Genomic DNA, 24,439 nt, shown 5'->3' on the forward strand with positions numbered 1-24,439 from the left:
ACTACCTGAAGTATGTAATAATCCCTGACGACGGGATGATGTCGTGTCAAATGAAGTATGTCAGCCTTAACGACGGCTCGCACCAGCAGCAACAGCAGCAGCAATACGTATACCCACTCTACCTGTCTGTCTGTTTCCTGTATAGTCGATAATGACATATCTACCTAGGATCAGATAGCATTTCACCCGCAGCATTTGTTCAGGGGTCTGACATGATTATCCTGTCGTATTGCTGAACATGACAAAGTTGTTACATAAGGGTATATATAGACAAGTGCCTCTGATGACCAGCTCTATTGGGTGCTGTTGAAGTGGGTTCTAAATGGACAGATTAACAATGGTATCAGGCCGCCAGTAGTGCGTCATACTGTTGTCACCACGGTACCTTCGCAGTGGTATGATTAAACCGGTGCTTACCGACACGGAACCTCACGACTATAGAAGATACACCAAATATTAAGTTATTAACAATAGACGCGGTTATCAAACGCCGGAGAACAGTATCGCGGAACATTTGCTTATTCACCTGTGACAATGCCATAGACAAACACGAAACATGCGCGAAGTATTGCTGTTAAAACAGGCCAGGTAATGGTGGCTGTTCGAGGATCTGGATAAAATGAATAGTGCTGTTTTGGAAATAGAACATTTGAAATAGTAATTTATGAAATGGGTGTTTGTATTACGATAGGTAACGCTGGAATTTAGACATGCGGGAAATACTTAATAAGTGGACATAGAATGTGGATGTACAAAAAAGATCTCAACCACATTATTCGGATTTTATTAACAACAGGTAAGTATTTCTATCAACAGAAGGTTAATGTTAATGATGATTACAATTAATCATTTTCTGTTATATTAGTTTAATTTGAATCACCAATTATTTTCTATACAATGAAGAATAGCTAACCATTACACATTGAACTCACATGATTATTTAAATGTCGTCACAATAAAAAAATAGACGGTTACCCAAAACATGAAAACAAGAAAACAACACGAGTCTACACATCACATTAAATAGTTCTTATGTCATAAATGTTAAGTTTTGATTGAGGTTAAGATTCAAGGTTGACCAATTCGACATTATGATCATGTAGAGAAATCACAATTATTGCGGTAAATAGTATACTTAAACCAACTTTAAAGAGAGAAGAATCAATTCATTTATATTTGTTATCACGGTACTCAAACTGCAACAATTTTCTGACAGTGTCTTTAATATAAAGCTCTTTATGCGTTCAATGGCCATAAAAGTGTAATAACCTAAACACAAAATATTTAAAGGTAAATTGTGTTATTATTCCTCACCAATGAACATTTCAATATGATCTGTTAAAGGAAGATGCCATTATTGAAAATTATTTTTTTACGGTTCAGTTTAATAAGAAATCTGCAATTTACATGTAACTGTAATTACACTTAACTTATCATGTGCTCATTGAAAAAAAATCTGAATTCTTTATAATATAATTCCCAGTTATACAATATTACATAAACATGAAAATGAACGGAAATTACTTTGAAAGATAAAAAGTATAGTAATGAAGGATATATTATCATAAAACTTATATGTTGAGGCTGAGCTAGTGAATGGCCAACATCGTATCGAAAAACTTGGTCGAGTTATGTGTATGTAAAAGATCAAAAGACATTTTTATTTTGCAACTTACACATTATATATATATATATTAGAGTACACAAGACGTTTGAGCATTATTCTTCCATACTTTTAAGCGCTGACCAAGCGACTGTTTGTACTTGAGTTGATTGAATATCCGCCTAACGATCTATACACCTTCCCGTTATATTTGTAAAACGAATTAGTGAATCGATATTAGTAAAATTCCTGACTGTGGAACAGCTTATAGACAAACGGTGTTTGGTCACTGTAGTTTATTGGTTCCGAGCCAAGCAACGCATGACAGCTACATAGGTTTACATCGATCTATTGTGATAACGATATACAGTGTAGCCAAATGAAAGAATCATAATGGCAATCATTCTGTGGATTGTGTCGAACCAAATAATATATCTATACTGAAGGTCGTAATACATATGGTAAATATTTTACAATTAGGTCAAAACGTTTAATATTGATTAAATGAAGAATCGTATTCATGATTATTTTGTAGAATATGTCGACTTCAATAAGATAGCTAAATAATATAGCTAATAATATAAGTATCATAATATACTTGAAAAATATGGTAGTATCAATTTGAAGAATAATAACGGCACTCAAAGAATGTTGAAATATATCATATAGGTGATAAATACTATATAATTTTACTAAAACGTCTAACATTGTTATTAAACCGTGGTCATTACAAAAGTAGGATATAAACTAGGAGTCGAGTAATAAATCATTTTCGCCAGGTCATATGAATTAGATCCAGATATCTATGAAGAGGTAGCGTCATCGACAACATGCTCAAATATAGGACAAATCTTATCACTTATTTCTTATCAACGAAGGCTGAAATTATCTCTTTCTTCCATTGTCCATAAAAAATGAATGAAAAATTCATCGTAATCTCCAAAAAGGTTTTATTATTTATGTAACCGATGTATGTTGCGAGTATGGAATATTTGTAACAATATATTGTTCTTACATAGATATCATAATTAAATTAAATCTGCTTGATTGCCTATGTCGATATATATTACTTTTTGCTATCACATACTACTAAAGAATATTTACTATTGTTATGTGTAACTTTATGAGCTTACAACAAACACTACTGAATGAACTTTTATTATATATTAGTGTATGGGTTACACACAATTACAACTAAATGTAAAATTGTTATTTTATGGACAAAAAGCACATGAAAGTAACCACTAAATTATATTAAAAAAACAGATCACTTCACATTGTTCGTTTGTACATATTTGTCTTTTATTTTTCTCCGCTATGAACTCCTCTATGGGTATCTTACATTGTCCAAGGATAGGTTAACTTGTCACTGTAAAACTTCCGACCGTGGGAAATCCTATTGTCTCTAGAATCGTCCAATACTGATGACCTGAAGACTGGCTTTAAATCTCTCGTTATCATTGTTTACCAAAGTCGAATTGTTTGTCATATTACCTTTTGATACAGAAACTACATATCATACCTTATCACAGAACATAAATCGTACGGGATTTAATTTGTGAATGCCATAATTTTACCTCTTAAATGTCCTTCTGTTATATTGATCAGTCGATGTGAGATTTCACGTCAAGAGAGGAGGCCATGAGTTGTTCGGGTGAGGCCATTCTGAATGAATAGTAGAATAGTAACCATTGTATACATTAGTGTTTGTGTTTGTGATTGTCGACAAAACAGACTTGAAATTTTACATCAGGACTTGTTGGGGTTTGGTTATGAGTCGATGTTGTACATTATGTGAATATATACAGGATTCATAGTGTTTGATGTGGTTTTAGTTTGGCTCATAATGTTTTAGTTACAATGGTCAAGAAGTAAATACAAAGATATACATTGTACTGTATAGTTCTTTAATTTTGCGGGGAGAAAACTTCGCGATTTTCTCCCACTACCTTTCAAAACGGCTTCTAATTTTTAAAATGGGAATGTAAAAGGAGATTGATAATTTTGGAGAGTTACAAAGTTATTCGCTTACCATTAATAGAACAATTTAAATAAAATATATTAGATTTTAATTTTTATAACGCGGGTTGTCTTATGTTTCCTGTCGTCGTTAATATGGATTACGCAATGGATCTTACATTTGGTTTGTGTTGTAACCTCATCTAAGGCCACAGATATACATTTTCTAATGCTAATGTTGCTTACAGATAGCTTTATTTTTTTTATTTATGGAAGGTAGGGGGCCTTTGATACTTAGTTGCGGCTATTAAATTTCTAGAAATATCAATTTCCAACAGTATCAAGTTATAAATAGTATCTTTCTTATCCCTCGATCCATTGTATTCGGAGGTATTTCGGTTTTAAGTTTAAATTACTTTGACCCTGAAAACAGTGAAGTTTAATCACTCGCAAATACAATCATCTTACAGTATGTGATAGTTTTTAGTAACTTTTTGTAAAACTTACTGTAAGCTACAAAATATCCATGTGAAGTGTTATTACTAGTTTAGAGCTCTCCAACTATTTTGAGCATATATAACTCTGTTACCATGATAACAATAGTGTCTGCAATGAAATAAAATATTAGGGCGTAGAAAATTCGATTTCGTTCTCTCAAAAATAGAATGTTCTAGTAATTATTTCAAGTTGGAGGTAAAAGAAAAACTTAATGTAGACTGATCTATATATTCCAAAATTATGAATTCACTAGTGACCTGATGCATGTCTCTTTGTTGATAATGAACACAAATTATTGAAAATTAACTTTTAAAACCGTATCCTTGTTTAATCTCGGAAATCAAATCATCATTAATCTTAAGTTGCCACACATAAAGACGTGGACAAATTTTGATTTTTTTTTAAATCCGTTCTTGATATGAGAATTAAAAACTTATTTATTTGGCCTTAATACACATAAACTGATCATGAGAAGCAACGTACACATATCGATCATATAAAATCAATGACCTCTCTCACATGTATAATAGCAAACAAAAGCAGCTAACGTTGATGGCATATCATCCATGTGCTCACACATATCTTCAGGACATCGATATTCACGCAAAAATATGTTGATGATGTTCAAATAAACACTCTCTGCCTGGGTAAACACTACTGAAAAACCAGGAAGAATAAGATCATGTGTTAAATCAATAAACCTGGCGGTTCGTTGTCATAAACTTATCCATAGTAGGATCCTGACTCGAGTCTGATTCAATCTAGTGTTTGGATGGCGAAAGCTGTCGATAAAGCAGGAAACGGTTGCTCTTCCGGAACACCTGTTAGTATTTCCCTTTACTGTGTACGTACGAACCTATTACTGTAAAATACGTTTGTTTAACACAGAGTTTAGAGTATAATTTTGTAATAATACCTGTTTTCGTAACTGCTGTATACTTTATGATAGGGATCTAAAGATAATGCCTTTGATTGCTGTTAATTTGAACAAGTTGGTATTGAATTAAATAACAACTGTTAATCGCAGAAGTATAATGAACATTTGTTCACTTGATAACATGTCGATTCGAGGTCATTTGATATATAAAAACGATGGTAGTGGCAATCATTTATTTTACAAATGTGATATATAATTTTAGAATTGGAAAGAATAAAAGATATATTAACGATGTTAAAGTATTACTTGGACAGCGCATTTTCACGTGATTGTTTTCTTAAACATCAATTAGTTGAAGAGGATGAAGTATAAGTTACATTGTATTTCCAATACAACTGATAAGGCGCAGAATTATAAAACAGTGAAATGCTTATATTTTCATTTTTATAGAAAGTTTGAAAGCCTGTTTGGCATTGGCTTATTGGATATTTAGCTATATCTACCATTATTTATTACTATTCACTCGGCGAGTATGAGATAACTGTAACTACTACATGTCACCATAATGCTATCTGTCTAGACTCGTCTATTGTCATTTCTTTCGTCACTTTACTTTATGACTGTACCGGTATTGATTAAAGGAACTAATTGCGATACTAATTAGTTTTCTAGGTAATGTAAATCATCTCTAGAATAGGTCTCTTTGTTCAGACGTGAATGAAGCTAATTTGTGCCAAGTGACGCGGAAACCAATGTTTTTGTATGAGACCTATGCATTTTTAATGAAGTTGGATGATCAGTTGATGAGGTGGTTATCTCGCGTTGCTATTCACAGGACGAAACCTGTTTGTGTTGTACGTGTATCTATTCTGGAAGTTTTGTTGGCTCTGTTGATAAAAAGTCCATTTTTTAAGTCATACTTAGAACACTCTCAAACAAGATAGATTTACTTTTCTTATTGATAATCACAAATACCCTATCGATATATGGATGTATATGATACCCATAATAGAAAATAGCAAAACATAATGTATACTGTACAAGAAACAAAAATATATCTTTGTTATCACATCTGATCATTTTACTGTACAATGAAAATTCGAGTTTTGGCTAATTCTTTCCTCTACCACACATATTTAATATTCCTTCAGGAGCCAGTTTCACGAATATTCCTAAACTTAGGAAAATTCCTCAGTTTAAAAGTTATCCACATGAAAGCATTATTAAAATTAAGGTACAGATCTTTAGTTAACGAGCTTTCTGTAATGTTTTCCCTATGATAATTGTTAATTTAAGAATTTTTGTTACGGAATGTTCGTAAAACCGGGTACTGAAGGAATATTATTATTTTTTGATAAAGGAAACAATTACCCAAAGCTCGAATTTTCATTGTCAAGACATATCACACGCATTATAGTAACCTATATATTACAAAACGTTTCAAAGTATTAAGATAAAATATCTCCTGAAGATTTAGTTAGCTAATCTCTACACATGGGGAGAAGGCGTATTAGTATATCCATTTCAGTAAGTCCTTAGATAAACACCATTACTAATACGATGATTGTTTATGCCTGTGTCGGACAAATAATACATCTTTTAGATAACAAGTGGTACTCCAGTAGCAATAGCCTTATTTATTTGAAGATTTTAACGCAGCAAGAAAAGTACACACGTCCTGAAAATATCACCGTAATAATATATAGAGTCAATCATTCGTTTTCCATTATATTAGATGTATGATACTCGTTTCGATTTTTCAAAGTAAATTATCTCGTCAAAGTAACATTGCTGAGTGTATTTCGATCCGAACTTTGGTCCTATTCTTGTTGCAAACTTGATATCATATTCCCAATATTACAAAAATGGTAGATATTGTGCTTAAGATTTTCATATGTGCGATTTTCCTTAACTGTTTTATTTGTTTAGACGTTATGAAAAAAGTGACATTCCGAAGTTCTGATTTTTGACAACGTTTTTTATTGTTAAATATGATTAAAAAGTGAAAGATAAATTCTGCTGCAACAACCTGCCTGAAATAACCTGAGTTTAAGGTCAAGTTTCAGGTCAAGAAATCTTGATCTGAAACTGACTAGAAAGACTGCTCGCTTCAAGTCATCTTCAGATAAAGTTCTTAACAAAATATCAGGTGAAATTCTGGTCAATTTCAGGTAAGGAAAATGTTACATTTTTATATATATCTTTATTTAATATCTCATTTTTGATCATCATTAGTTTTCATAACTTCCCTTGATATTCTTCCTTCTAACATTCCTTCTTATGCACTTGATATTAATTGCAAAAAAATGTGTTAATTGTTTAAAAGATGGAGTAGAAGTGCTTTACAATCCAACATATATTTTTGTATTCTCATTACATGTATATGCAATATCCTATCGTTTTAGAATGATTGAACGTTGAATCATTTCTAAACAATAAGATATTGTATTTAGTAGATATACATAATTAGATATTGGCTTCCAAAGCACTAAACCTTCACTTATATGTAAAGAGTCAATTCATAGAACATCAATAGCTAGCTATTTAACAAACTCAATGTTCCTCAAATAATACCCTTGGCTACTGTACCATGGTGCAATTATAAATAAATAAATCATCTTGCAAATAACGATTACCTAGTATATATAGTCGCGCTTCAAGGTAAACTGCGGAAATCTTTTATTTATTACAAATTATACATTATATCCCAGCGACCTCCCAATGTGTTTGACGGTATACATATTTAAAATCTCGTTACAACATGAAGGTATATCCAGTTTATTGCAGCTAAGAGAGAATGAAACACTTTCTTCACTTGTAACCTAAGACAAATTTCAAAGTCGGAAACTAATTAACAGATGCCAGATGTGCTTAAATAACCGAGTTTATGCAGTGTCTTACTGTTCATTATTGAATTTGTTGTTTTGTCAACTAAATACGCGGCCTTTCTGCTAATTATCCATATTTTGTACATTGTATATTAGCGTTTATTATACCCCACTTTCATTTAGAATGTTCTGATTGGATTAAAATTGATCACATGACATTGAATAAGTTAGATATTCCCCCGGAATTGGAAGGCGAGGGAAATAACCCCAGGGAAATAACCCCTGAGGAATATAACCTCAGGGAAATAACCCCTCAGGGAAATAACCCCTTAGAGCTCTGCACGTGGCCGGAAGTTGACGTCATCTGTAACGTCACCAACAATGGCAACGCTGTTGTTTATTTTTTGCAGCCCAACAAATTTAGCAACGTTGTTGTGAAATATCTTCATGGGTTCGTTTATCAGGGTTTTTTTTCTTATTTTTTAGTATAAAATACTTATTAATAAGGAAATAAGAAAACTTTTGGTCACTTATGATAATATATTTTTTTTACTTTAGATTTTATCTGATACTTCATGATTTCATGGTTGGTTTGCTGGTTGTTTAATTGATTAGCAACTAAGGTCATATATAAGGACGACCTCTCCACCATGTGTGTGTAAATGATTGAAAGTTTTTGAAAGCTGCGGTATATACGTGTTGTTTCTCCTTGCAAAATTGAACGCTTGCCTTTTTGTAGTGCTATTTCACTAAAACAAATGCATCAAAGACACCAAACAACACACCCGGCCTGGTCTCGTTATATAGACAGCAGGCAAACCAGTCGTATATTTGTTATCTGAAACACATTGATAATCAACATACATAGCAAGACTTGTAGCATTTATACCATTATGTTTTACTCTACTCTCCTGTATGTAGCACACATGTGAACTCTGCTAGATTTTACGCTGACAGTAACGCAAAGACATATATTGACGAATATTGAGCATTTATTTAATGCCAGTGAATTAAGCAATAAAAAATAAAAGCATACAAAGTTGGGAAAATCTTCTTGAAAAAAATATAAGTGCCCCTCGTAATGTAGTCCATTTAGGTACGTGTATGTAGACTCACCTGTGCTGGACAAATAGCCTATATATATAAATGTCCCTAGTATGATACATACGTCGATATTGCTGTATCTTTTGCAATATTGATTTATAAAGCGATATGCCCTAGTTATATGTAAGACACAAGTTTGGCCTGCCCACCTCTCTATAGATACTGAGAAGCATATCTATTTTTGCTACATATAGATCCGATGATGTGTTTGCCAATCATTTAATATTCCCTGCGTAGGTTATGGTCCATACATATCTTCAAGCATTATCACAGGCCCTCTGCTAATGGTACCTATAGTATACAATAAAGTACATAATGGGATTTACATTTTATTTTTCAATATTGTTTTTTTATTTGCTTTGTTGTTTTTTGATATTTCGTATTTCATTTCCCCCATTAATCTTCATACGAATGTATGTTTTATCGACATATTTTCTTGTAAAAACCATTTTGATTTTGAATTATGGTTTTGTTAGTATGTCGCTATCTTTTGCTTTCGTTATTCTCTGTTAACAAAAATCTCTGAAAATATATCAGAAAATCAAACAAACATAGAACGATAAAGCACGCCAAAAATAAGTTTTAATTAAGGTCGTATTTTTAATCAATCCAACTTTAACCCAGTGTAAGCCCACTTACTTAGAACTGAAAGAGTCTTTAATGGATCCACGAACCCCGCGGTCAACATGTCATTAATTGTCTATCCTTCTTTCCCAAGGAAAAGAGAAATCCCAGACACGTTACCAGGGTATAATGATGAGTATGTAGATTATCTCCATGGTAATTTATGTTTGTACAACTATGAACCAAATATCATATTAGTATTTAGGCATTAAATAGTCTATAAAAATAATAGTAAAGATAAAATACAGCAAGATACAGCAGTAATAATGCGTTAGTTTTGAGAAGTGAAATATCTTAAGATTGGAGGTTAGTAGGACAAATTAACTGTCAATGTTGTCAAGGACATTTTGGGTAGATCTGAAAGAAATTATATTAAAAGGCATGACAGAGCATATTTTGAATCATTCATGTTTATATAAAACGGAAAACCTTGAATATTCCTCAGGGATAAATCAACCTGAAGGCGATTTGGGTGCAAGAGTAAAACCATGTCCTATATAAAACCAGAGCGAGTCCGCTTTGATTGCATTGAGACCAATATTACTTTCATTTGTAATCCTTTTCAGATAAATGTGAAAATTACAGATTGTTATTCCAGGTTCATTCAGGGCTTTTTAGGGTTGTTCGATCTCGTGCTGATATACACATTTTGCTTCAGCGAGAACAAAAGGCTGACAGAGGTGATGTGCGTGTTTGGGGCGGGTTGTCGTCTGTATTGGGATACACCCGGGTCACGGTACAGGCCAGTTATATAACAATAACACTATTATCGATAGCTCACTGTGATTTTAAATCTTATTATCGCACACAAAGGACCGCTTAATCTATACATTAACTTTATTGTAATATGTACCTTGGTGGTTTAGTAATTATTTTTATACTCTGACGTATATATGTATATAGAATACAAGGAGAGAAATACTCTATGGAAAAGAAATAATTATTTAAAGAAAATAATACTCAATACCTTTATATAAAATTGATATAGTTTATTACTATTGGTTATGGAATGGTGTTGTTTCTGAGGTGCTGTTCGATCGATGTTTTGAGTTCTATTTAGATTTTTGCGCTAATTGGTTTCATTTTTTGTGCTTTCTTTAAGCTGTCTGGTTGTATTGACAGTGTATGCATTTCTATTTGATTTATTTATCAATCTCCAGGGTCGAGGTGATGCTATACACAATATTTTTTTACACATAAACAAATGTTATGACATAATGACTTAACATTTTACTGATATTTTAAACTCCAATCTCCAAACAATTAGTAGAATCTAAACTTGGAAAGGCGAGCATAAAGAACGAGTAGTTGTGATTTAGAAATGTAATTGAGATCGCTTTTGCTTTGTATGTATATTGTGAAGTCTAACGTTATAATTACAGGTACTACAATATACATGTTAAGTTTTATTTTAGTTATTAAAACCTTCTTTCAACAACATAAACACCTATAGTACGAAGTGCTTAATGTAGATGTCAATTTGCTTTTCCAAACGAAATCTACACTTTTGAATTCCTGTCAAAAAGATATATAAGTATTTCCACTTTTCAGTACATATAATAACACCATTTATTTAATACATAGATAAAGCACTTAGCAATCATCCATATTCACCAGGCTCTCGCTAAACATTATAATAATTAATACTTAATACTTTTTCTGTTATTATTTTGTATATGAACTCACGTTTACATTAATATTTACTATATTTAAAAAATATACACATTTTATACATATCTTATACATATTTTCATAACTCAGACAATATCTCACTTTGATTGTTTCAACTTTGGAAGATTTATTTCTGAACTAATTTCTCTATTAGAAGGACATTAATAGTGACGTCACATTTCGTTTCATAAAAAGACCCGTTAAACCATCTTTTTAGTATTTAGAGAGCCCGACTCTGCATCAAGAGATGCAAGATTAAGATAATTTTCTTCTTTTTAACAACCTAGCGTACGTGGATACAAAACATGAAATTCATCAAGCTTGTTAAATTATTTTATGTTCCACAAATGCTATATCACATTATTTATATTCATTACCTGCATGATTTGAAAAACTCAAACTATTCTACTAATTAACCTAGCCTTGGGCTATTTTTCATTAGTTTACGGAGGAAATATACCTTACAATATATATATATATATAAACCTTATAAACTAACAGTCAAGGTCATACAATCAGACTTCAAACGATATCAATACTCAGTCGATACTAAATTTGTCTTCGGTATCAAGTATATCTTAATAACGTAAAATGTCTTTCCTTTGAACCTTGGAATTCAGACAGTGGGGAATTGAAACCATTAAAATATGCAAGCATTGTATGGAGACCAGCCATTTACAGTCATATAACGGTGGTAATGATAGACATATAACAGGTTGCATCATTGTATACACATTGTGTTAATATCTAAACTAACAAGTCATACATAGTTCAAATGATACATTTTCCTATTTTCTATTTTCAAAAGATACTTAACCGTGACCTTTTCTGCATATGTATATAATCATTAACATTGATTCCATTATCCTCATAAGAAGTGTACTTTAACTACCATAACATGTAAACTTCACTTTGGCGATGACGAAAATGAAGGCTTTCTTTTCGTCGCATTTGAAGTAGTATTTTGCGATTGGAGAATGGTTTTGCAAAACAACAAATATGTTTTATCTGTTTGTTAAGGGATCTGTAAATGTTGACGATGGAAAGGAACAAAGATTTTTGTTAGTCCTCACTTTCCCTCGCCAAGTTTATTACGATTTCATTTGTTATCTTAGCTGTTTATGATCAAACCATGGTGTACCTAGCATGTTTCATAACAACTTAATACTGCAGTGTTTATCCGTTTAAAATACATTTCTGTATGTCTATTCACATTTTATCGACAATACCACACACTATCGATTGGTAAAAATGATTTCGTGTTTTAAATTAAAAGTTTGCCAGTCTCTAGTGTCAGACTGAAATCGTAAACTACATTTTACAATGTGATTAAATGGATCGCAATTTCTCTCAAGTCAATCAATGATTTGTGTAATGCTTCAAAGGAAATCGACATGGAACTTACATTAACAGGACATCTTAACACCTGTGAGATCAATTACATATATCGATTTGTCATTAACCTATGTAAATAAGATGTATGCGATACCCAATACTCATGTAGGCCAATGCGTGATTTACCTGCAAAGACATTCATGTTCAATGGAGGTTTATTAATATTTTAAAATGCAATTTACCTGTAAAGAATCTCATGTTGCATAAGTATCTTCCTCAGATGTGCTAGAACGTGATTGACATATACAAGTAATGCAAATCAGGTTCTGGTCAATATGGTAATGCATTGTTGAGGTATGATAACATATGATTCACCTTAACACGTTTCCCATGTTGTGCTGTATCGAAGTGAAACAACATCGTTTAGGTAATCAAGTATACGTAATGATAATTATTTCTTCTTATTGGCCGACTTTTTTCATAAATCTATGAAAAAAATAAATCCGAAAAATACAACGTTTTCATGATGTACACTAGAAATATTGACGTTGTGCTTTTCGGAAAACAATACTTTGACAAACCAATGGTATTTGACATTAAAACGTGTTTTTTTATTTTGTCAAGCAGTATGAAAAATGATTTGAAAAAAAAAATGAAATTTAAAATCAATTCTTAATTACGAAAAGTAATAAAAAAGTTATTAATTTCCTAATGCTATTCTTCATATGGTGACATTCCGTTCAATCATTAATTACAATCTGCCTTTAGACAATATCATATCTTTATATCTTTATATATAGCAAAATAAATTTATTGTCGGTATTTTGTTTTTAAATCTAATTTCAAAACTATTTGAAGGTGATGGCATAATAAAGCAATTAACACAGTATAGTATAAAGACATTGGCTGGGTATAGATAGACTCGATCAGTAACCATGGACACCATCAAATACATCGGTGTTGAGAAGTCGTCACATTTCCCAATATTGCATGTCACCCTTGTCATTTGAAATGAATCCAAGCGTACGATTGTCAATAGTCTTTTTCCGCGTGTAAATGGCCGAGGAACAATATTTAAATGCTTCTATATTGATAATGCATTTACATGAACAATTTCCTCTCTCACTATACACATGAACGTTTAAATGAACGATTTGACGGACATTTATGAATTTATTGTTGTAATAAAAACATAATAAGGACTAATTACCACAGCAAGTTTCACTATGAATGTACACTTAAGTGGCGCACTATGATATGCATGCAATCACGTGAACCTTGCTTTCTCCATTATAACAAAGTTTTTGTTTATTTTTCAGGCTTTTTGTGTTCCTTTGTACCAGCAACACTTGGGTCGAGTAAGTATTCGTGTATTACTATGAATGGTCGCCGTTCTCCTGTTACATCCTGTTATATATCTATTTAATGGAATAAATCATGATCATAGCTAGATGTATTTGTAATGCAATTCCTCATTCAATCAATTCACACCCATACACATAGATATATAAGTATAACATTATATAAACATCACTTATGGGTGTTTAAATACTATTTTCAATGTCAAACTGATTTTTTAATGTCACTGATATCTATTGCGGTAATGTGTCTGACTGTTAAAGAGAAGGTTTAATGACAGGAATATATGTCACTTCTTCGTTGCTCAACGTTTAGAATTTTATACCAAGAAGCTGAAATAGGTACACTTAAGATAGTCGCGTTTATTGAATTTCCTTAACGAATATTTCACTTTAGCAATACTCATGGGATCATTCAATCAAATAATATCAATTCAGGGTGTATATATTTCATCATCGATATCCCAGGAGTTACTATCACTTTCATCTTATCCACCCTGGATCATGGCATACTAAAGTATTTCAAAAGAAAAAAACACAAGCCTATTAAATCGTCATTTAAAGATTATGTAAAGAGCGAACTCAACTTGAAAGCCATACATTCAACCACAGTGTACCGTTATTCAATGTTCTTTTAAGTACACCAAACGACCAAACTACCTGTCTCATCTGCTGTCGCACACAGAATCTTCAGTTTTGCTATGACATTGTTCAGTAATGGCTATAACGACAGTGATAGTAACCCCTGCAATATTGAAAATTGGTATATTTCAGTCTTACGAATAATAATCAAAGTATTATTGAAATATTAATGCATGTATCCCGATTCTCACAAGAGAATGTCTAAATTCTTACTTTTTGTTTTAACATTTTTACCCCCTTTATACCTGTTTAAAATTTAAACTAATGATGACCAGTATTTACGAATTAGTATACTTTTTTGGTAGTTGATCTTTCCAAGCGGGGATGTTTTCTATTTTAAGTCATACATGAATCTTTTGCTTCTTAGTGGGGTTTTTTTTTAATTTGGAGTAGAATGGATTGAGATGGTGAGCGAATACTTTGATTTTAAAAATAAAACACTTACATGTCTGATGGTTTTCAACGTAATTATTTTCACGCAAATTTTAGCGCAAAATCGATCTTGAACAGAAAAGCGACATGATGGATCCGCGTAATCTACATAACAGCTATATAAACGATATAAAACACAATTAGCGGAATCATATGTAGCGCACTATGACTGTCTGACAGTATACTGTGATATGTTCACAAACATGCCAGTAGAAGGAAGGTTAAGGACGATGGAGAGATGATGGTGTGGATGGATGATAGCGCTGTACGAGATGTGATAGGGCTGTTGGATGCTAACGCAGTAGGGGAAATGATGGTGCGGTTGGATGATAGCGCGGTAGGAGAGGTAATTGTGCGGCTGGATAATAGCGTAGTAGGAGAGATGACGGTGCAGTTGGATGATAGCGCGGTAGGAGAGATGAAGGTGCAAGTGGATAATAGCGCAGTAGGGAGATGATGGTTCAGTTGGTTGATAGCGCGGTAGGAGAGATGATGGTGCGGTTGGATGATAGTGGGGTAGGTGAGGTGATGGTGCGGTTGGATGATAGCGCGGTTGGAGAGATAATGGTGCGGTTGGATGATAGTGCGGTAGGTGAGGTGATGGTGCGGTTGGATGATAACGCAGTAGGAGATATAATGGTGCGGTTGAATGATAGCGCGGTAAGAGAGATGATGGTGTGGTTGGATTATAGCGCGTTAATAGAGATGATGGTGCGGTTGGATGATAGCGCGGTAGGAGAGATGATGGTGCGGTTGGATGATAGCGCGTTAATAGAGGTGATGGTGCGGTTGGATGATAGCGCGGTAGGAGAGATGATGGTGCGGTTGGATAATAGTGCGGTAGCTGAGGTGATGGTGCGGTTGGATAATAACGCAGTAGGAAATATGATGGTGCGGTTGGATGATAGCGCGGTAAGAGAGATGATGTGCAGTTGGATGATAGCGCGTTAATAAGATGATGGTGCGGTTGAATGATAGCGCGGTAAGAGTGATGATGTGCAGTTGGATGATAGCGCGTTAATAGAGATGATGGTGCGGTTGGATGATAGCGCGGTAAGAGAGATGATGTGCAGTTGGATGATAGCGCGGTAGGAGAGATGATGGTGTGGTTGGATGATAGCGCGGTAGAGGATGTGATGGTGCGATTGGATGAAAGCACGGTGGGAGAGATGATGGTGCGGTTGGATAATAGTGCGGTAGGAGATGTGATGGTGCTGTTGGATTATAGCGCGGTAAGAGAGATGATGTGCAGTTGGATAATAGTGCAGTAGAATGGCTGTTCGATGGTGGTGTGGTGTGGTGTAAAGAATAGAGGCAGGGATTGCGGTGCGGTGTGGAATGGTAGTGTGGTGAAATAGAGATGCGGTGGGGTGGTGCAGCGCTAATATGGTGGGATGGTCGTTGAATTTTTATGTTTGAATTATAGTAAGAAGAAAATAACCATTAACTTCCTTTTCTATTACAGCTGGATGTGGGGGTTATATCAATATTTTAGGGGGTCACAGCCGGGAATTTGGTCTGGCTCCTGGCTACCCCGCCTACACTCATTGTATATGGGTCATCGTGGCTGATATAGAACTCCACGCTAGTCTTACTGTAACGTCGTTCAGCGGCCAGTCATTTGGTGGAGATTGTGTGGACTCCTTGGTAGTAAGTACACAATTATACTGGTAGGAAAAAAATTATATTGGTAGGTACACGGTTGTACAGGTTGGTAAGCAGTTATATCGGTAGACACATGCTTATACCGGATAGTAAGCAGTTATATCGGTAGATCCACTGTTATACCGGTTTGTAAGCAATTATATTGGTAAATAAACGGCTACACCGATTGAATATATTTCATCGGTAGGCACCAGGCTGTAAATGCAATAACAGTAGGCAAATACCAGCGAGAACACGGTCATCCTTGTTAGTACATTATTAGGTATTAAGATAGTTATATAGATAACATTATTGGGTGGTCGGATGGTGTAGTAGTTGCATGGTCGGCCGGGTCTGGAAACTAGGCACTCCGGTTGTCATCCACTTAAAGACTCCTTGCAAGCTTACATCCAGACCATCGAACATAAGTTGTATAACCTATAAATATGAAATAAAGTTTAATACACAGTTTATACTGATATGAGTACAGTCTTTTGCCGATAGACGTATGGTTACTATCAATGGTGTTTTATCAATCAAACTTTAACATTAACAATTATTTTATCTAATTGATTTTCATTGAAATAGATTCAGCAAAATATCACCATAGTTTAGCTTTAGGCCAAACTATCCCCTTTATGTCATTAGGTGAAGGATGGGAGCTCTGACTCGGACGAACTACTCGCCAGCACGTGCAATACTGTCACCAACCAGGTGGTGACGTCATCCGGACGATGGATGTGGGTGGAGTTTACCAGCGATGGGTGGGAGGCTACCACTTCATTGTCAATGGTCCTTCGCACTGTGCCCGCAAGTAATATCACCAATTAAATATCTTGTTATCTAAACCAAGTGATCGCCACGTTCTATTTCGCGATCATGTAACACAGATGAATGCTTGACCATGTTATATATAGATATGTTTAATGGAAGAATACCATTCTTTCTTTAATTTCCATGACTTTAAAACATGAAAAACGATTTCATATGTTGATACACTTATATATTAACGTATTAGATCGTTTCTATTCAAATCCCTATGACATTAATTTGCATGCTTGTTACGCTAAATCACGATTATTGTCTGGTATGGTACCTTAATAAACGTCGTCCATGTTCCTGATTTCAGTGATTGTTATCATCATCACATTTCCTATTTCCAAGCTAGAATATAACCACTTTCCTGAGTTATATATCTTTAAAACATGACAAGATTCTTGTCCTCTATCCGTTAGAACATTACCATGAGTCCATTACTGTCCTTCCTAGTTACACGTTATGTAAGAATCTATGTTCAATTGAAATTTTGTGTACAGATGGATATTATCAACAAGAAATATACCCTGTTTTTATGTTTTTATTTGCAGCGCATTCGATGGAAAACCTCACCAATCCCTTACATGGTAAGCAACCTTGTTCATCTGTTGGTAGTTTTAAGACAGACATGCTCATACGTCTTGTTGTCTGTTAAAATGGTTTCCTTCCGACACAAGTTCATAAAGGCAGCAGTACTAGCTTAACTGGCAGGTATTTCTAGAAATGTTGTCGTTAAATGTCCAAATATGGCAAGATAAGACAGGAAATTAAAACCCTGTCAATTTTTGATAGAACAAGATTCATCTGCGTTTGTCAGCAATATAGGTATAGTATGTGCTTCCAATATAATATAGAAAGTGTTATGGATGAGAAAATTGTTCTTCTTTACTCTGACAATCCATGATTCTAATTTCAATTAAATGTATAACTATGCCATGAAAATAAATGCACTACTTTATCGATACAACTAATGTGTTATTGATCTCGGAAGCTATGAGATATGTTTAATGACAGTATGTCTGGAAATATCATAGTTGTATTGACCAGTTAGGCATAACACTTACACCTGAGGTGTGACTGCCGTCAAAGCAGTCAGACATTTTATAATTGGGGTGTGAATATCTTCAAAGTAATTAGGTATTTAGTATTGGGTTCAGTTGCAATGGGGAAAAACTACATTATAATACATATGAGACATATAATATTTGAGTCTCTCTTCTTCCTTTAGACGATTTACGTCCATAGGAAGTACCTTTGGTGCTCATTATAACGAAGAGTGGTGTCGTCTAGTTTATTTTAGCAAACAAAGTTCATTCGAACGGTTTAAATACTAAAGCTTTCAAGGCTAGCCTTTGTAATGGGACGTTATTAAGAAAAACACTAGTCAATACTTTCATGTGTCGGTAGTGTGTGTTAAAACTCTTCACCATTGTACATTGGGTAGTTAAACTGTTCGGATCCACTGTGTATTGCCTGTAAACTTATGTACACCCGACTAGTGACACTTACTACATACCTATACCAATGAGGACGAAGCGTCATGGCGGAAATCAACAGTAGATCGTGTTACTGGGCTTACAGTGATACATAAGCGGAATAAACACGACAATTTTAACAGAATCTATGTTGTCATGGAGTATACTGATACATGGAGAGAAGATTTGTGTTTGGGGTTTAATCGAAGTCAAAACTAAACGGATATAATATGATATTACATATCGCCATCAGAAAACTGCGTGGATTATTCCTTTTGATTTTTGATTGTCGGTTACTGCTATTTTTAATCAGCAGTCATGTTGATATCGTTTCAGCGTGCAAATCGTTTGAGTTTCAATGTTCAAACCTTGTGTGTTTACCACGTTCCTACCTTTGTGACGGATTCAATGACTGTGGTTGTACAGAAAACTGTGATGAATCCGACTGTGTCGGGCTGGGCTTTGGTAAGTATATGTTACATATAGGATTTGGATGAGTGTTAATTTCACTAAAATATCTATGAGGAGATTCTGACAATTAATTCTTTTTTCTAGACATTCGTGAACACTGACGTTACAGATTTGTTAATGTTAAATGTGCCGTATTTTTCATATTCAAGAATCAAGACGAGCTTTAAATATGTTATTCAACACCAAAAGTTACCAAATTTTTGAGAATTCCAATACTTTCAATCCACAGGTTTTTATTTACATTTACAAATAAGAGCTGAAAATGATTTTGGCAGTACTGCCAAAAATCATTATATTAACATTTTCAGTGTAGTGAAATGAGTACATATGGTCAGACCATGAAGCCATATTGTTGTCTACAATTTCCTTTCACATTTGTACATTATCATTAATAATTGTTAAGTGATTTCTGAAGGTATGTTTTCATCAAAACACTTAAAAAACAAGAATTTCACAGTGCATAACCTATGTGTTCTAATTAACGTTTATAAGACATCATATATGTTTGTCTGTCCATTTGAGTCATTTTCACAGCTTTATTCAATAAAACTTATGGTTTTAAATGGATAATTGAAGAAAAAATAACATGTCAAAATTTTCGGCCAGTTACGGCACATATAACTTTAATACTATGAAGTCACACGCAATAAATAAAAACTACGGATATGAACTAATACATGTATTTCTATATTATATACCGTAGCCATTGTGCGTAGTTGAATCTCGTTAACTAGGAAAACCCTGTTTATATTATGCTGGTTCTGACCAAACTATACTATTTCTAAGTGTTATTCTTGTCTCTCACACGTCAAGAAGTTACCAAATTTTAGCATATAACTAGCCTTGACTTCACCCTAAATAACGTCATGTTTTTGCGGGAGTGACATAATATTTTTCATAGAAAACAACTTGGGTTTTGTTTACAAAATAATGACGTCACAATGGATATCTATCCACAAGGGAGGTAACTCTGTAATATGCAAAGACGGAATTGAATAGACCTCCTTATTCTTTCGTTGGCAAAAAGTAACGAGGATGAGCTTATCAACCAATAATGGAATTGCTACGTAAAACTTGCTGTACAGAATGTTTAAAATACATTTTATTTCTTGATGTGGTTGTTATTTTAATCACTTCTATGAGATTTTGACTTGAATATTTATTTAAATGTTATGGTATAAGATTGAATGCCTGCATTATGTGGTTTTTATAATCATTTTTACGAATCAAAATTCGTGAATTTTTTAAACTTATTTCATCTAAAGATCCGCTATGAAGTTATAAAATTAGTAACATTTCATTCGCACTGTCTCACTGTCTAAAACAAATAACAGTGCTCAGAACCCATTGGTCAAATGAGAATCAGAATCAAATCACATAATAAATGCAGACATATGTACATAAGCATTTCTAAATGCAAAGACCCACGATTGATCGCTTGATTGTGTAGCGGACTACGTATATGCTCCGCTATATATGGACTTGATAGTGTAGCGGAGCGTAGTGCGACGACGCTTACTCTGGGTAATCAATATGCTATACCAATACAAAGGAATGAAAGGGGCTCCATTTAAAGGATTGAAAGGGGAGAAATAAATCAGAATTAAAGCAACAAAACAAATACGGGATTTAAAGGGCTATATCAATACCAAATAATAAGGGCTAGCTGATCGGATCTCTGATAGAGAATCATTACATAAATTACATAAACAGGGGCGTGTGGGTAAATCGCAAGTGATTGGGGTTACAAAAACAAAGTTCACGGATAGTTAAGGAGACATAGTCAATTGGTTCTTCAAGAAGTCATTGCGGAGATAAAACGTTTGAAAATCAAGGTGAAAGACTGGCAACTTAACATGAATCTGGGTAGAGTTATTTCACGATTGAAATGTGAATATCTTGCAAGTTCTGGCTGGCGATATATATAGGTTTATTTTAGTTGTTTATGTAAATACATGATACACCATGTCATTTCAGGGGTGAATAGATTTATAGCAACACCGATACGATGTTGTAACAAATATCGTCAAAATTCATAAATTTAAGTGTAAATGTTACTTACTGTCAACCAACTTATATTCGAGTGTATTTACCTTTATTCATATATCGTTGAGGGTGGAAATCGCGAAGGAAATTAATCGCCTCAAACTTGTTTCAAACACATTGTCATAAATAGTATAAACCGCGATATAAGAAAAAGTGTATCCCTTAAATAAGTCGCCGCCAAAACAAGTTGGTTGACAGCAAGTCTAAGTATGGAATTTCGAATGTGACGAAGGTAGAGAGAGGTAGCTAAGTCCTAGTAATTGTTGTTTTCCAGCATCACTTACATTACTCGGTATGTCGTCCGGGATAGGATTGGGACTTTTCATCGTCATCTTCATCGTAGTTTGGCTGTGGGAACGTCGACGGCGGCGAATAGCTAAACAAAAGGAGCGAGAGGATCGATTGAAGGAGGAAGGAAGAGGACGACCTTCCAAAAACAAAAAGGACGACAAAAAGGATAAAAAAGCAAAGGTGGCATGGCATAAATGATGTCGTTTTTATCAGTATCACATTCTCAGGGTTAGCCTAGGTCTCAACACACTTTTAATATCGCGCGTTTCAGTCTGCAGTGGGTACTGAGGTTACAAAGTATTGTTATATCGCCTATGACAGTCTTGCGTGTGCGTTGAGGTATCAGTATATTTCTTTATTTACTCTAAAGGATAATGTTACTCATTTCATTAAAAGCCACTGATACACCGTCCATTTCAATCGTCAGTGTGTTTCGACGTTTAAATACACTGATACAGCGTCCATTTCAGTTTTCATTGTGTTTCGAGTTTTAAACACACTGTTTATGCGTCCATTTCTGTATTCAATGTGTTTCGAGATTTAAATACACTGTCACACCGTTCATTTATAAGTTTTCAGTGTGTTTCGGTGTTTTCCTACAGCATCCATTTGAATCTTCAGTATGTTTCAAAGTTCAAACACACTGTTACACCTTCCATTTCAGTCGTCACTGTATATTGAAGTTACATCAGTGTGTTTCATACAGTAACACTATTACACCGTCCATTATAGACCTAGGCTGACATATTTGTTTGTTTCTGTGACATTTTTTTTTAATTTCCAGTTAATATGACGTTTGCTTCATCAGTACATTAACTGGTGTACATTTGTGGTCCGATACCGCTTGTTTGTGATGGCATTATAGTATATATAAGAAATGGATTGATTGACTCTTATTCCCACAAAAGGAATGTATTTCTGCACCAACTGATATATGATATTACGGCAATGGACATTTATTGCAAACCTATTTGCCGCCCAAATGGATAGCGTGCACTTAGACACTTAGAGAATTGCAATACAAGACAATGCAAGAAATTTGTTCTAGTATGTTTGAGGGCTTGGCAGGATGGGGAACTACATATGTAAATTTTAAGCATGGATTACATATGTTTTGACTGTCATGTGAAAGCTTGTTATGTGAAATTTTTGTTATGTGAATCCTGCATGTGCCAAACTCGTGTATATTAACGGTTTGTTTAATCCTAATCTACGTTAAATAGGAACTGTCCCTTGTCGTTAACGTTCAGCAAGAGTTTTTGTTTTAATTTCCATCATCAAGCTTTATTTATTTCCTAATTCATTACTATCATATTGTTTTACAGTAATTAGTAATTAATTACTACTCGGTAACCTTTATTTTTTTTTATTTTTAATGTAATTATGACTACATTATGGTAACAACAGACGAGAAAGGTAATGTAGTGAAATCAAATTGTTAATCAGTCTTCCATCGGGTTGGACTACATCGTTCAGTGTTGTAAAATATTAAATAATATAGTGCTAACGACATACAACGAAGATTGTAGTGAAAACAGGTGGTTTTAAATGTAGGGAAAGGGCTGATGTTCTAGTTTTAATGACTTAAAATGAATATGGCAACTCAGCAACTACCTGACACGTATTGTGGAATGCCTCATTAGTCATTTGGGGCCGTTATGTAACAGGGGAACTTGGTCCAGACCGTACATAAGTTTACAGTTCACTGTCTGATAAAAGCAATATAAGATGGGTTATGAATATCATGACATGTGTTTTAATGTTGAAACTAGATACCTTTATGTCTTCGTCTCTGCTTTCAATTGCTACCTGAAAGTATACAGACGGTTGAAATCTCCATAAAGAGCTATATCCAAAAATAATACCAAAAAAAAGATTAATGTCGATTAAATATTTAATACCCTGCAGTCGTCCACCTACATTGTTAATTGGCCTAGTCTTATTTTATGAGCCTATGCTGTTTGTGCGATACAGGTAGCGATTGTTACGGCCTGTTTACGTATAGATCGCTCTATATGATCAACTGGTGACACTCACTTTCACATTGTAGTTTAGAATCATTCTCAGTTTAGAATTATCCATTACTGTTTGTTATTATGGTGACAATGAATAGATGTCGAGTTGAGTATTGCCATCAGTTCAAATATTTCTTTACAATTTTGTCGTACTCTCGCAGATTGACAATTTTGTCCTATTGAAGGATTGTTTTTGTTATATTGGAATGACTGGTCAGATTTATAAATAAATGTATATGACATGATATTTAATTAGCTGTGTCTTGTTTTATATTTATATCGTGTTTGAATACTTGACTACGAGGAAAAGTGTTCTCTGCTGCTTACTTTTCCATATTCTCTTCGAATCAACAACGTCTAGCCATGTTAGTCCTCTTTTGTCGAAATGATAGAGAAGATTCAGTATGATTTAGGACGATCTTAGAGAATGAAATAACGTTTCATAGTTAACCTCGCCGCCATAAACACATGTGTAGTTATAACAAAATGTAGTTACATAAACTCATATTCTTGAGAAGACTATTTAAGCAACAATAGTATTTATCTTAATTTATTTAAAATTTTCTTGCTTAATGGAAGTTTTTATAACTAAATTAATTTTCTTTTCAGGCGTTATAACGAACAAGTAAATCACATATACTTTTCAAATACTTAATTATCATATCTATCTAAAGGCAATTGGTTTTTCCTCGAATTTCTGTCAAGAAATGGCTTTAACCTTGTCAGTATTGCGATAAGAGGAAAGACGAA

General features: G+C 33.9%; 1 protein-coding gene across 1 annotated transcript; it reads left to right on the forward strand.

Moving 5' to 3' along the window:
• Positions 1–346: 346 nt before the first annotated feature.
• Positions 347–23,941, forward strand: LOC138326094 (neuropilin and tolloid-like protein 2). The gene is made up of 7 exons (XM_069272236.1): positions 347–796; positions 13,819–13,857; positions 16,397–16,581; positions 17,224–17,389; positions 17,943–17,978; positions 19,203–19,331; positions 21,658–23,941. The coding sequence occupies exons 1-7, from the start codon at positions 742–744 to the stop codon at positions 21,870–21,872; spliced, it is 825 nt and encodes a 274-aa protein (XP_069128337.1). The 5' UTR covers positions 347–741; the 3' UTR covers positions 21,873–23,941.
• The last annotated feature ends 498 nt before the right edge of the window (positions 23,942–24,439 follow it).

Source organism: Argopecten irradians, chromosome 1 (genome assembly GCF_041381155.1).
Source record: "Argopecten irradians isolate NY chromosome 1, Ai_NY, whole genome shotgun sequence".
NCBI lineage: Eukaryota > Metazoa > Mollusca > Bivalvia > Pectinida > Pectinidae > Argopecten > Argopecten irradians.